General features: G+C 41.1%; 1 protein-coding gene across 1 annotated transcript in view; it reads left to right on the top strand.

The window, feature by feature from the left end:
• Positions 1 to 15,282, top strand: part of CAPN6 (calpain 6) — a 62,841-nt gene that overhangs the window by 24,839 nt on the left and 22,720 nt on the right. The window contains 4 exon segments of the mRNA XM_041118915.1: positions 9,919 to 10,050; positions 10,524 to 10,732; positions 11,111 to 11,303; positions 14,978 to 15,171. Of these exon segments, the coding sequence (XP_040974849.1) occupies positions 9,919 to 10,050; positions 10,524 to 10,732; positions 11,111 to 11,303; positions 14,978 to 15,171 (728 nt within the window).

Genomic DNA, 15,282 nt, shown 5'->3' with positions numbered 1-15,282 from the left:
TTCTAGAGCCTGTAGATGAGTGATCTGATAAAGTTCTGATGGCGTGAAAACACTATGGTTCTCTGCAGGGTATTGGGCATATCTCTGTGTTACTAAAAGACAAATAATCTGTTTTACAGGATCTTAGGCTGATCTTTGCCAGAAAGCGTGTCTAGATTAGAATGTAAGAGTCTGATCCATGTCCTGTTGCAGCTGAGAGACTCCATTGGCTCTGACTTATGTAGGCTCAGAAAAGCTGGGTTGTGCTGGCTAATACAAAATTTCTATTAAAAAAAAAATTTCAAAATCCAAAATTTGATATATTTCAAGTCATCTAATAGTTTAAGAAGCTTGTGTCTTATGATCAGGATTTTATATACCAATTTACAGTTCCTCTTTTTATGTTATTAAGCAAACATCTAGTCCAGAATGGTGTTGCATATATCACAATTCTAAAAGTGTATCTGGAAGGTTACAATGGCTACTCCATGCACTGTTATGCCAAGCATTAAAATTTTTTTGCTTTAAGCAAGTAAGCGGGGGAGAACACCTCAAGGTGCTGTCTGAAAAAGATGAGGAGACTGGGAGAAGAGGATAAAGGATTTTTATCTTCAAGAAAGCGTCTGAGAGAAATGCCACAATTAGTAGATACTGGAATCTAGGCTGAAACCAAACCCTGCTGGAAAAGGGATGGGGAAAGGAGGAACTTGTTGCTAAAGAGGTTTATGCTCTTTAACGTTGTGGTTTAGACTTATGCTTTTTAACCTTTAAAGTCTGTGTATTGCCACTGGACAAGGAAGAAATATCTCCTTTCAAGTAAAACAAATCACCTCCAGCTCAATCTGAATTTTCATTCCAGACAATGTTTCTTAGATGACCTGACTTTGTTTTTGCCACACAACGCCTGTTGTAATAACAAAAAAATCCACGATGTAATAACAAAAACCAACCAACCAAACAAAAGGTGACTTTGCTGAAATCTACCTAATGCTCTTTCGTAAACAGCATATTCTCTTCCTCATAAAAGGCAGTGATGAAGAATTCAGTCTGCATCAGTTACCAGCCCCTTGAGACACAGCATAAGGTCAGACTAGACAAGCCTAAAAGGTCATGGCCACTGAGCCAAAATGATGCTTATTATCAGGCAAAGAAAATAGCTGCCTCGCCAGCCAGAGATGAACAGTCAGGCGTGCAAACCTGGGAATTGTTTATTCTGCACTGGTCCAGTGCTGAATATTTCAGTGTTGTGAAAAATTGTGTGTGATGTTTTCCAACCTCCTTTTCTTATTGTTTTTATTTCCCATCTCAGGAAACTAGTTCAAGAACTTAATTGAAAAACATGTTTTGAGGAAGCAGTAAAAAACCATAGCTAAATGGTGGGTGGCCTTTTAGTTTGATGAACCGTGAGTAGACTTATAGCCCATGTGTGACCTCAGCCACATCAGAATGTGTGCCTAGAAGTGATGTCGGGGAGTCACTCTAAGCCGATGGTCTTTGAACTTGGCCATCTCTCTGTTACTTGCATTTAATGCAGAGACACTTCCACTGCTTTGGTAGGTTGCTCTTTGCAGAAATAGAGTTAGGCTGGCTTATACCACCTGTTTCTCAAAAGAACTGTACATTGAGTTTTTCTTGAAAATGCCCTCAGTTTCTTTCCTTTCCACTGGAGAAAAAAGGCCAATTGATCTGAGATCCCTGGACTGCTGGCAGCCCATTTAGAGCAGTTAAAACTTGCTAAGTAGCACTCCCAAATAAACAGTTACAGCACACATGCCAGACTAACTGCATAGCTCATGTGCTATGAGTCTGACTTGTCTGGGGCCCTTCCCCATATGCTGTGCATCCCCTTGCTGTCGTACACATTCTAATCTCTAATAATGATTTTGAACTAATTTCTGATTGATTTTATTAAATACTAAGGAACAGATTTGTAATGTCCTTGTTCCTGCTGGTGTGCACCTCATTCAGCAAAAGCTCTTTTGATGGCTATGCTCACAGTAGTACATGTTGAATATTGTCCAACCTCAAGTAATATATCTACTCTATCTACCTATTTTTCATCATCACCATCTCAAAATCACAGTAAATTCTTGTAAAAGCATTTTACAAGAAAACTTTGGGTTAATGGCCCCAAAATTGTGTCTTTTCTGATGGAAAACAATTACTTTTTTCAAGAAATTGAAAGATACATATTTTTAGCCAATTAAAATGATGCTTTGATTAAATTATTATCCCCAAATTATGTGAAACTTGTAGTAGCTTTGGAATAGCAGAGAATGAAGTTCCATAGAGGTTGGAACTGCTAATGAGTGAGACGTGGAGGAAACAAGATATTCCAGAAACGGTGGTAACAGTAACCAACCAAAAGTGGTATCAGGCTGCTCAGCATCTGTGTTCACTAAACAATAATCTTTGGGAGATTTTAACTTCAGATCACCAGTTAATAATTTTTTAAAATTTCAGATATAATAACCTCTAAAATAGTTATATTCCAGGTTTTAACCTGTGTTACTTTGGATGCATTTCCTATAACTAGCTGGGCCTGCTTTTGTATTACTGGGTTTATTTTATGAGATCCTCATCAAAGACACAAAGGATAACATTTTGTGTAGCAACTGTTTAAAAGGTATGGGCCTGTTCTGAACTATTACCTTGATTTATATGACCAGTAGAGAGACAGGCCTTTCTCCAGTGTCATCACACTATGAGAGAGACGACAAGGTAATGACTGTAAATTGCCCTTTGAAAGAACTTGTGTTCTGGTTACAGGGGAGTTTAGACACCTAGCTGAGAGGACATGACTGTTTCCTGAGGTGAATCCGGTCTTAAGAATGGCATCTCTGATTGCAGCTCATCAGGAAAAGTAACACAAATTGTAGTACTGAATTTAGAGAAGGGAATAGGTTCTAGGGGAAGAAGGCAGGAGACAAAGGCTGTTGTCTGGTAAGTTCAGTGAGAAAAAAAGTTATCCTCAAACAAAGCAGCTTTTCTTTAAAAACAAAGTATTATGAATGTGCTGCAGTTCTATAGAACGTTGATCTAAAGCATCACAAACTAAGACAGCGCTGCAAGAGATGGTATGATATACTTCTAAGAGGGTCCAGGGAGAACAGAAAGTCGTTCATCATCGTCTTGAGTGATTTCTGGAATGAAGTGGGAGAGGACTCCAAGAGGTTCAGTAAACACTTTGTTACTGAGGTTCAGGAAGAGGTCAGCCCTGCGGCACATCATTTGTACCCTTTCCAGCAACTGTCAGCATTCTGGATGAGAGCAGCTCTAGTGCTCCAAGGGTCAGGTGAAATCTAGAGGCAGCCAAGATACACACCATCTTGCCCAATGTTTGGGTATTTTTCTTCCAAAACTTTGATTCAGATCCTCCCCAAATACACATGCCCTGTATGCTGTGCATGGTTGAAACCCATGGCCTTCACTGAGTATTAGTCACCAGTAGCCCCAAACTGAAAATGGAAAAAAAGAACACTATAAAAATGTCTGTGATGCATTTGGTTTTGTAACAGAATTTACTGGAGAGGGAGGAGGGGGAAGAAGCATTTCTCAATCCCCAAATAACTGAGTTTTCTTTTACACAAGGCTGGCGCAAACCAGCATACTCTTTTCCTTACGTATGTACAGTTGGGTTTCTTTTTTAAACGGTATTGGGCATTATCTTGCTCTCAGGAACTGATGTTGCTGGACAATGGGCATGAAGTTTACAGAGGAATTACACATCCTGAGCTCAGGGTGTACAGACAGAAACCTGAGGGCTAAATCTTCCTTTTGTTGATTTACACGGCATAACAGCACTGATGATAAAGTTGCTTCCTGATCTCAGCAAGGGCTGTTTCAGTCAGGGTCATATCTCACCCCGGTTTTCTTTTGATGGAGGTTTCTCTGAGAGCTGTCCTCTGAGGGGTTAGAGCTATACCACAGGGCATGATTGTGACTTAAGACTTCTCTTTTTTCACTCCATAGGCGGAGTTTTTTCAGGCATAACAAGGTTGCAGAAGGCTTTTTGCATGCATTGAAGTATCTAGCACAGTTGGACTCAGTTATTTTTCTTTTTAGGGCTAACTGCAATTGCTTTGGCAAACAGCCTGATCTGGAGAGGGTTTCTATAAACATGCCAGCACAGCTGGGATTTATTATAGGATAGAAAATCTCTTCTACCTCTTCAGCTACACAACCTCAGAATAAGTGCTGTCTTTGCTACCTTCCTTTAGATGAAGTTTGTTCATAGTTAGCTGTAGCCGAAGCTGAATTTTTGCATCCGTATTCAGAAAGAATTGACTTTCCCCTTGCTTCCCTACACTGACCTCGTTCTCTACGGGAGTTGACTCAGTATGATATGAGGACAGGAGAAGAAAAATGGAAAGAATTCTCAGCTCTGACATTCAAACTGCTTTAAAAAAACTTAAGGCAATGGTGTACTGGGCTTAAGTAGATCAGTCTGATAGAATCAAGGAAAGTGCCTGTATTGTGTGCAAGCAAAGGTAGATTACTTTTTATGTTAGGGCTGGGTTCTTTAAAGGGTGCTGGAGAAAGTAAGCTCTAAATGCTACCGAATCCTTTGAAAATCTTAGTTGCAAACATCATTATTGTTTTTTTCTTCTTCCCTTTCTCTGAATCCCCGTTTTGCTGAGCCAGCTGACAGACTCTAATCCATTAAAAAATAATCTTTCCCTTTTCTCAGACATCAGAGAGATTTCATAATGTTTTACAGTGCAGGTTCAGGTAATGTCTGTGAAGACACATAGCAAATTAATTAACACTTTGAATATCTTTCTCCCTATTTATAACCAATACTGCATATTTTTTAGTTCATGGATATTAGTAATACTTATGCTAAGAGATGCATCTTCAGCGCTAAGGGGAACTTCTTCCTCTAGCTGAATTACTCTAAGATTCAAAGTAGCCACAGCAACCTGAAGTTAATGCCTATAGTTAATCAGTTATCTTCTGTACTTTTCTGTGGTGCTTCTGGTCTCAAATAAACCCCATCCTTTTCTTTTCTTTTTTTTTCTTTTTTTTTCTTTTTTTCTTTTTTTCTTTTTTTTTCTTTTTTTTTTTTTTTTTTTTTTTTTTTTTTTTTTTTTTCTACATACAAACTATTTCATAGCTCCAGTGAAATGGGTGTCCATTGTCTCCCATGGTTCACATTGTTTTGAAATTTCCTAAGGAAGATATGTTGTAGCAAAGAAAAGTTGCAATCTTTCATATTTGCACTGCAGTCCACACATTTTTGTATCTCAGTGAAATTCCTGACTGCAATTTATCAGAGCTAAGCAGATGACTGTTAGTCTGATGGTATAGACTGTATTATAAAAATGTATTGTGTCAGATGATACACTAATATGTACCAGCTTGATTTCCTTTTAGCATACAGTGGGACAGGTCTTGTGACTAAGAGACGAGCAGTAGATCTGATATAGTTTGACTTTCATAAGACTTTGGCAATATCTGATATGTCTCTCCAAAGTATGAAAATTTGGATTAATTCAAACTTCTGTAATGGGGATGCATAGCTGATGAAATAAATCACTTGGAGCACTCTCAAGCTGCCGTTGTATCGATGGAGTCCTACAGAAATCTCCCTTAGTCTGGTTCTCTTCAGTATTTTCATTACTACTTGGTTGAGGGACTAGAAAGGCGTGTATCGGAATGCTGTAGGACACAGACTGGGTTAGGATTGCAAGCCAGTTGACAGGGTTGAGAATTCAGACTTATCTTGACGTCTTGGGAAAATAGTGTGCAATAAATAGGATGGAATTCAGCATCATTTCATCAATGCAACCAAGTACAGTGCTTTGGTATTAAGCAACTTCATGGCTCAGTTAGGGAGAAAGAATGACTAGGCAGCAAGTCCATAGAATAGGATCAGAGGGTGGATCATGGTCTGAACACAAGTTAAATATGTGAAGCTCAAGTGAAAAAGAAGAATGACACCCCAGCTTCAGTAAGCAAGAGCATCGAGCTCTGCTCAGCACTGCTAAAGCCTCATTTGGAGCATAGTGTCTGGATTTGAGAACCACACTTCACCAGTGATACAAGACATGAAGAACCAGTTATTAAGACTAGAGAAGAGAGACTTAGAGGTTAGAATTTTGTAGATTATATGAGGGGTTGCTGTAGAAAGGAAAGGTAACTGACTGTTTGCCCCATTCACAGAAGACTTGGGCTTGTAGAGCGGCTCAGCAATGCACTTCTTCGCTGACCAGTGGAGGAAGCATGTGGACTTTCCCTCATGGGCTGTATTAAATGCAGGTTAGAGAAGCTTCAGTCACAAGTAGGTTAGGGATAGCCAATTTGGACACTAGGCAAGTGTTGGGACTGACTAACTTGTCAAGGTCTCTCCCACTGGTATTTCCTGTGATCCTATGCTAGCTGAGTTTCTCATCTCCAGACTGCTCAGTGTTCTCCCAGTCTGCTCATTAACCAGTTCATTTACTTGCTGTGTTACAAAGAGATGAACCAATTAAAATCAGAAAAAGGGGTTTGTGAGCCACGTTATTTCTCACAGCATCAGTGGCTGAGTAACACTAAATGTCAGATATTTCGAGCCTACACAGTGCAGCAAAGATAGGAGGTGACACAGATAGACTTCTGTCATGCAAATGAAAGTCTGGTATGAAAATAAGAGCATCAGGGTTTCCAGCAGAACCATGAGCCCCTGTAACCTCTTACCTCACTTTCAGACTCTGTACAGCCTAATTACAGTTTTGCAGATGGTGTTTATTTTATTATGCACATGCGTAAGGGGAGAACTAGGGAGAGCTCTGCATCTTGGGTGGTGGAATGCTCCTTGTGGGCATAAATAACACAACTGCTTTTATTAGCAGTGTTGTATCAGAAATAGTTTGTGTATTATATGTTAATGATGTATAATAAGACCCAGTAAACTCCTTTAAAGTTTTTCTTGCAGATGTGAAGATACTTCTCTTTTTTACACCACAGATGATTCAGGCTGACCCTGAGAAAAGGGATTAGGGTTAAACCACTATGTTTGCAAAGGAGCTACTTCTAGTGGAACTCGGAACCTAAGTGCTTAGGTTGCAAGGGAGAGGAGGCATCAGGTCTCCTGAAATGCCTGGGCCATATCTCCTGTAAGTGTCTCTTCCTTGTAATTCCTCTGATGGTAGTTGGCTTGGTCCTCGACTACCCTAAATTATCATTGCATTATTGAAAAGGTGATTTTTTTAAAAAAAATTTTTATTTTTTTACATGCTTGGGGCAACTAAAAATGCTTAAAGATTCTCACAAGGACTGCAGAATAATATATTTAAATAGCACATATCTAACTGTGTTGGGGGAATTGTGGCTTAGATAGCTAATTCCATCTCAAAAGTATTCCTTAGAATTTGCTATGCTGCATCAGTGGTGAAAAGCAAAAAGCCCAGAAGAGAGCAAACAGCTGAAATTAGCTATAGCTTGCACCTGAGTGTTATTGTGCATGTCATCTGAGCCACATAGTGACAGTCATCGTAGAAGCTGTTATAATGGCTGTAATTAATGATAAGAGAAACGGAGCTGATGCCACTTTCTTGCACTGTTCTTTAGTCTCAGAAGTCCAGGGCTCCTAGGCAGTTTAATAAGAAAGGGTTCATCAAGCAGGATCCTGAAGAATTTAGTGACTATAGTGGAAACAGGGAGGTGCTGTTTCTAAGTTCTGCTGTTCCATGTTTGCTTTGGACCCCAGCGGTCAGCAAATGCTAATCTCATCCATATGTTTGGCAGTTGACACATGCTGCTCTCTGGTTTTTCTCTGAGGACTGTGTGAGATGCAAGACACACTTCAATTAAAAAATGACAGTTTAATGCGGTTATTTTTAGCAAAGCAAACCAAATAAGAGAATTTGTTTGTAATACACGGTAGTGCTTAATTTCTTTCAAAACCAATGAACTTTTTGGCTTCCTCTAGTGACAGAAAAGTTTGGACAATTTTAACCCTGAAGGCTCAGTTTGTCCTTTGTTTATTATGCTAACAAACTAACATTTTGAAAGGAAAAACAAACTAGAAAGTATTACTGCCAGAGATGCATGGAAATGGGATATGAAACTTGAGTCTACCCAAGCTAGATTTGGAATGTGTGCTACCACTGCAAAGGCCAAGTAGTCAACTGATGTCAACCCCTGCAACAGGCAACTGGGTTGATTTACATCAGCTGAAGTGCTAGCCTGAAGTTCCTGTTACCATTCCATATCAGACCATCCAGGCAGGTTAAATTAATCTGTCCATAATGCAGATGACTATCTTGTACATGGTCAGTTTTCCTTGTAGGCAGCATTTTCTTATTCAGAATTTTATTAAGGTCTGTTAATAAGGTTTGAAATTTCTCTAAGTGAAGACACATGTAAGAAATACTGACAGAAGAACAGTGTCATATAATGATCAGTTACTTGTTTCCCAAGAGGCATTTAACATTTCTACCAATTGTTATTTAATGAGAAAGGTCTCATGCCAAAAATATCATTTTCTTAAAGAAAACAGCAGCAGCTCCATGCATTACATACCGTGAGCTGACTTCAGGCTGCCATCTGCTAAACCAGCCCAGGAAAACAGGCTTTCAGCTCAGCACTTGAGGTGGTTCTTTTCTGTGAAAATAAGTTCAGCTGGCACTGATTTGTCACAGTCCCATCAAAGGGAAGACTGAGAGGTTTTGACATGCCTGTGGTGTGTAGCCAGGCTTGGATTGCAGTCTTGGTATTTTGGGATCATCATCTATAATTATCAGAGGGCAGTGAGAATCCATGAGGTAAGGAACACAGCTCCTTATTCTGCTGCTGATAACAAACTGGAAAGACTGCAGTAAATTTGGAGTCTCCTGCCATTTTAAGGTGAGAGGGAGTTAATTATTCTGCATTTCTAATGCCTGGATATAAGATAATTTCCTTCCCAGAGTGTTGAAGTTTAGGGTTATTCCTAAAATGTGAAAGAGCAGAATTTCTTACCACTGTCTGCTCTTCCATCATCTCAACCAGTCAGGAAAAGCAATGATTCACACGAGAGATTCATGAGCAATCATGAGGCCACATACGTATCCGTTCAGCAGAACACCGTCTACCAAGGATTTCTTGGTAACAAACACAATGCTGCTGCCAAATGTACCCCTGTGGCTTTCCCATCTTCAATGATACTTAGAGGTGCTCCTCTTGGTGCCTTGAACTGCAGGCTATAAAGGGACAGCAAGGGGCAAGCTAGTGAGGAGCAGGGAGACATCACAGGAAGAGCCAACTATGCTTTGGTGAGAATCTGCATGTAAACGGAGATGGAGGCAGGAAAGCAATGGGGGAGGAGGAACGAGTGGTTCTAATAAGAGCCAGATAAATGAGAAAGATGAGACCCACAGAATGAGAGGCGTATTTCACAGACGTGTATTTTCTGCCTTGTTTGGTGCTGGGTGGCAGGGATCATTGCAGTAACTCATGCTGTTGGTGGAGGAGGGTTTCCAGTATGTCAGCCAAGGGAGTGGCAATGAAGGAACAGGAGCTTAGAGTTCTGGTGTCAGTAGCATCATTTCCTGCTGCTTTTCTTGATGGTTTTTTTTTGGTCAAAGCCTTTCCCTGTAATGCTTCTTCCTTCTCCTTTCACTTACTTTCAGTTCATTAACTGCCCCAATGCCAAATAAGTCTTCCAAATGTTGAATTTATTCCAGTCCTCAAAGATCACCTTCAGCTGAGGACAGAACTAGGAACTCTGGCAAAAAAAATTGGCAAATCCTGGTGTTTAGATAAAGCAGCACAATCTACTGGTAAGAACTTAAATAATCCTGTATACCCTGACTTTCAAATATCAGTGCCAGAGGGCTTTTGAACTTCCTGGTACAGAAGTACCACGCTTCAATGGGAATGTGATGCAGAACAAGTGAGGAGAGGAATAGCTGGAAGGATGCTGTGATCATTTCTGAAGTGGAGTCTCCAGTAATCTCTGGTTTGCTTTGTTAGGACCTCTGTGAAGACCCCCACCTCTTTGTGAATGGAATCAGCTCCCACGACTTACACCAAGGCACCCTGGGGAACTGCTGGTTTGTGGCTGCATGCTCCTGCTTGGCTCTGAGGAAGACCCTCTGGCAGCAGGTAGGTGATCAATGTGCTTGGTGCATGAAATAAAGCTAATAAACCTTGGTTGTTTCCCTGCCTATCAGCCAACATTTTTCCCTCCAGGACCAATGTGCCTCTGATGAACGGTGAATTGTGGTGGATTCAAATCTTCCCTTTCTTTAGAAGTTCATTTTTCATGATATGAGACCTCACCACTCCACAGTCCCATTGAGCACCAAAGAAGAAATATAACAAAGCCAGAGAGTGCAATAGGTTCTGTTTGTTTTTCTCTGCAGATCAGTTTGAATTTTACTTTCCTAAAAGATTCTGAAGTGGGACTATATTTGACTTTGTACCAAATTCACCCTCTTTTTTCACTGCTTCATCTATTTCAGGTCAACTGCTCGTGAAGCTGAATACCAGCATAGTACGTGCTCCAGGGCAGTCTGCCCTCTGAATAAATTTTAATATAGTGCATTTGCTGAACTTTCCCTTTCATGGTTTCTCAGGTGATTCCAGACTTTAACGAACAAGAATGGGACCCTAAAAACCCAGAGAAATATGCTGGGATTTTCCGTTTCCGTTTCTGGTGCTTTGGAGAGTGGACAGAGGTGGTTGTTGATGACCTGCTGCCAACAATGGATGGGAGGTTGATCTACTGCCATTCCAACGTGAAAAATGAATTCTGGAGCGCATTACTGGAGAAAGCTTATGCAAAGTATGAGATAGTTCATTGTCCTTTTAGTCATTAGTGCTGTCCATCTCTTTGTTTTGTCTTTCAACTCTATCATACTTTCCATAGGTTTTAGGTTTGCTGCTAGTAGAGAACCTAAAAAAGATTGAACACTCCTCCTTTAACCTGCATGGAGGAGGTGAATCATAAAAGAGTGCAAGGTACTCCAGCAGTCTAAAGCCTTAAGGATCGTTACACTCCTTTCCTAGAAACCCAGCAATGGTTTACCTGCAATCTGCTGTTTTGTTTTGTTCAGTTTTGTTTTTTTCTAGGTGAAACACAAATATATTACCTACATTTAAGCCAAATTAGACCACTTCTAACAGCCACTTGGTAACTGAGAATGTTCTATGTTACCTCCAGGCTGGCTGGATCTTACGAATCCCTAGATGGAGGCAGTGCTGCAGATGCAATTGTGGATTTCACTGGAGCAGTGGCAGAATCTATTGATTTGGTACAGGGCAAATATGGTGAGATTATTTCTGAGCAGATGAAGCTGTTTGAAGACTTGCTGAAAGTGCATAAAAGAGGCGGGTTGATCAGCTGTTCCATTACGGTATGTATAGAGAGATAGATTTTAAGAGTGAATTTCAATGAAAAAAAATCTGGAAAAAATACCATTATGAGTATAAGTATATTGAGTATGTCCTTCATTTGTATGCTTTAGAAAAGCTTCGTATGGAAAAAGCTAGAAAGTTGGCAGTGCTGTCAGCCAAGTACAACTCCATGAGCTACTAAATACAATCACAAAACTGCAAAGCCATTTGTCCTGCCACTTTACTGCGGATCTGAAATGCTGTTTGTTCTGAATGGTCACAGTTGTGTATTGACCTGAGGTTAATCCACCTAGAATGTCCTAATTTACAGGCCAGATGGCAGCATTCGATTTCTGTATTTCTTAGGGAAATCTGTTTACAGAAAACCATTCTGCTGGCACTGAGCCACTGAGACTTCTTGACTTTGTGATGATGCAGTCCTCTTGTCAGTGTAACACCGGAGCTGAGCTGAAAGGCTGAGCTCACTTGGTTATTCAGGTAGTACTCTTTGTTAGTAAGACTCCCCATTAGAATTAACCAGAAAAACTTGCCTACACTGGCTAATGTGAGGCAGCTAACTCGGGTGCCTACATTAGGAGGCCATGACCCTGAAGTTCCCTTAGTCAGTAGAGAGGGGATGGCTTCCCCAAGGGTGATACAGGGTTGCCTTCTGTGGCAGCTTTACCTCGCTCTGTTCACTTGAGCTGCTAGAATGCAGAAGAGTAGCAGCTCCCAAAGGGTGCTATATACTTCACAAACCACAGGCAGACAAGGGCCTTGCACAGCCCCTTGCCATAGGAGGGAAACCAGTGACAACTAGGCTTAACTTGCCTTCTACCGAAGTCTGCAATGCCAGGCCATGACTGGGTAGCAGTGAAATTCTCGCATTGTCTGGAGCTGTTACCGCACATGGAGGGCTAACAAACTGCCATGGCACCTGAATATTTCCTAAAAGATTGCTTTTAAATGATTTTTAAAGTGCAGCCTGCAGGAAAGGGGTCATTCTCTAGAAGTTGCAGGGTTGGCATCTAGGTGCACTTCAGCATCTTACTCCCATGCCCTCTGCTTTCAATTTAAGACTTTAGCTAAGGCTAATCTCATGTGGACTTAGCTAAATCACTTAAATGCTTTGCTTTAATTTCCTTGTCTGTGAAACAAAGATTGTATTACTGTAGCACCTGGCTGTTTCACACATGTACTTTAAACTGGTGGACCCCCAAGTGCTGGTTCATTCAGAAATTCTTGCGAGTGTCATGGTAGTTGTGCAGTTGTCTAGAACAACAGAAAATCAGCCATGTCTGGAGATGCCTGAGAACATTATCTGTTTAACTGACTCTGGCCATGCACTGCCCTGCACCAGTGCCATGGAGATTAATTTGCACCTGAGAACTCAGCTGAGATAGAACAGGAGTCCTGAACTATCCTCCCAGCAACATCAGGCAACAGCTCAGAAATAAATTCTTCTAGGTTTTTTGTGTTTGTTTTACCTTTTTCACAAGCTCTGAATTTTTATTTAGGAAGAGTTCCATCTGGTTTGCTGAGACCAGGCCGGCAGACCAGACTCCCTGGTGTGAATTGTTGTTGTAAACATTGTTTCTGTGATGATAGGTTGCTCCCAAATGCTAAGGCAGTTCAGTTTCTTAATGTGGATCTGGTGAGGAGATAGGCTAAGTACAGGGAGTTGTATCTGAAAAAGCAATTAAAGAGTTGTAATGCCTTCACTTCCTCCTGGCATTACATTTCTGCCTGTCAAACGCAGATGCTTCTAAACATTGATTACACAGGGCCTGTTCCTACTGGTTTGGCTTGACTCGTCTGCATTTAACACTTTTTGATAGATGTATTATATACACAGTGAAGCTTGTTAGGTATAGAATATTTAATACTCAAGTGGCTTCACTGCTGACTTACAAACATGTCATCATTTTCCTTGGATTACAAAATAGCCCTGACCTTCACCATTTAGAAATTTGAACAGACAGTAGATGTTTAAATATCTCATTTAAATAAATGCCTTCAGAATGAGGTGGGAAAGGCAGCCCAGCAGTAAGAAAAGCCTGGGGGACAATAAAAGCAGCAGGAGAGGTTACAGACTCCCATGCTGTCAAGGACTCTTGTTTGCTTTTAGTTGTGAAAAATGCAAGTGAAAGTGTTACACTGGGGAAAGTCCAAACCCATTGGAAATGTCAGCCAGTCTTGTTGTAACACGAGCTGATTCTTTAGGAGCTGTTGTTGGTGAAAGGCAAAGAGGTCTTGGCAAGAATCTCACAGTTGCCAGACCATCTGTCAATTCCAATTTGATATAAATTTCTCTTTTCCTTCCCCCCCCCCGATTTCTTATCTTTGGGGACTGAACACTGTTGTATCAATGCAACACCTGCCTTAGGAGAAGGACCCTGTCTTTTTAGACCCGAGAAGTTTTGAAATGGGTAAAAATATCTGAGAAAGTACTATGTGCATTTCATAACTCTAATGAGTCCATCTCTCTCCACCAGAGCAAAGGCTTGCTTGATCATTGAGCTCTTAATTAGGTTATTACAAGTTTACATGCAAGGATCTGCACTGAGTCAAATCTTCCTTCCTTGCTGTCCAAGGGAGTGAGTGTCTTAAGGCCCAATGGGTTACAGCCCAATAGAGGTGAGAGAGACTCTGGATATGGCTCAGTGCAAAAATGCCCATGCTGGCTCCAGCAAGGGTGTGATGAATCTGGAGGCATGACCATTTGGATTGCTTCTGGTTCAGAAGAAGGATTGTAGCACTGGCACAGCTTTACTTTTTCCACTGTCCTGCCTGGCACATGTTGCTTAGAACCAGCATTGTACTTGCTTTGTAAAGGGCCAGTCATTCAAAGCAACTCCAGCATCTTTATATGATACTGCCTTTTTGGTTTTAGATGTACTTAGGAGATTTTGATCTGGATGCATTAAATGAAATTGTGGTCTTTTTCAGAGCTTGACAATTTTTATGTGTTCTTAGATCAGCATCTGATCAGACCTAGGTCATCCAGCAGGACGGTTTACTGCCTGATCACTGCTGGAAATTAGGCTTCTTATGTGAAGTCTATGAGGAGCAAACCCAGTTCCTAAGACAGCCTGCAGATCTGCCAGTTGCCACATAAGAGAGGCCTGCCAGGTCACGAGTGAGGTACAAGACAGGTTTGACAAATGTGTAGAAATTTTTCTTGCCTTGTGCCCTCTATTTTTACCCACTGCCAGTAGTTCTTCCTGTGTATCAAACTTACCCCAACACAGAAACGGGCAATGGACTCACTGGCTATATCCTTAGGCCCTACAAAATGTTCAGCTGAGGACACCACCAGACAGTGCTATGTCTGAGCACAGTCATCAATATCCAGAAGAGCCATTTTGTAATGATGGCAAGATAAAGGTTGTCCATCAGCCCAGTCTTTAACTCTCTGAGGCCAGGAGGAGACAGAATGTCTGTAGCAGGCAGTATTCTCCTAAACTCTGGGCTTCTGTCTGCTAGGACTTGTCTGGCAGTACCATGCAAAAGACCAGACTAGTGAGCCACTAGTTTTGAGCCCCAGTGCTGTTGTTTCCCTGCATAGTCAAATCACTTGGGAAGGGAACGTATAGCTCTGTGAAAGAAAATAAGGCTTCCTGTTGAATGTGTAGCTGTCAGGTCCCTCGATGATGTGAGTTCTTTTTTTTAATTGTCATTCTTGGTGCTAAAGGCTTCCTCTGGCAGTACCAATGAAATGGAGACAGAGATGGGTCTTGTCATCGGCCATGCCTACTCAGTCACTGCAATTCGGAAGCTGCGCCTTGGAGAAAGGCTCATGTTATCTTTTAAGGCAGAAAAGTTGTTCATGATCAGGCTGAGGAATCCCTGGGGAAAAAGAGAGTGGAACGGTGCCTGGAGTGACAAGTAAGTGCTGTAAATCCTGTGTCAAAGGAATGAAACTGTGATTAGGGCCACTGGATGTTAGATGCATGGTTAAACGCTGTTGAGACACAACGTCGGATTGCAATACTCAGC

Source organism: Aquila chrysaetos, chromosome 21, assembly GCF_900496995.4.
Source record: "Aquila chrysaetos chrysaetos chromosome 21, bAquChr1.4, whole genome shotgun sequence".
Lineage (NCBI taxonomy): Eukaryota > Metazoa > Chordata > Aves > Accipitriformes > Accipitridae > Aquila > Aquila chrysaetos.
This window is presented reverse-complemented; position numbering and strand designations above follow the sequence as displayed.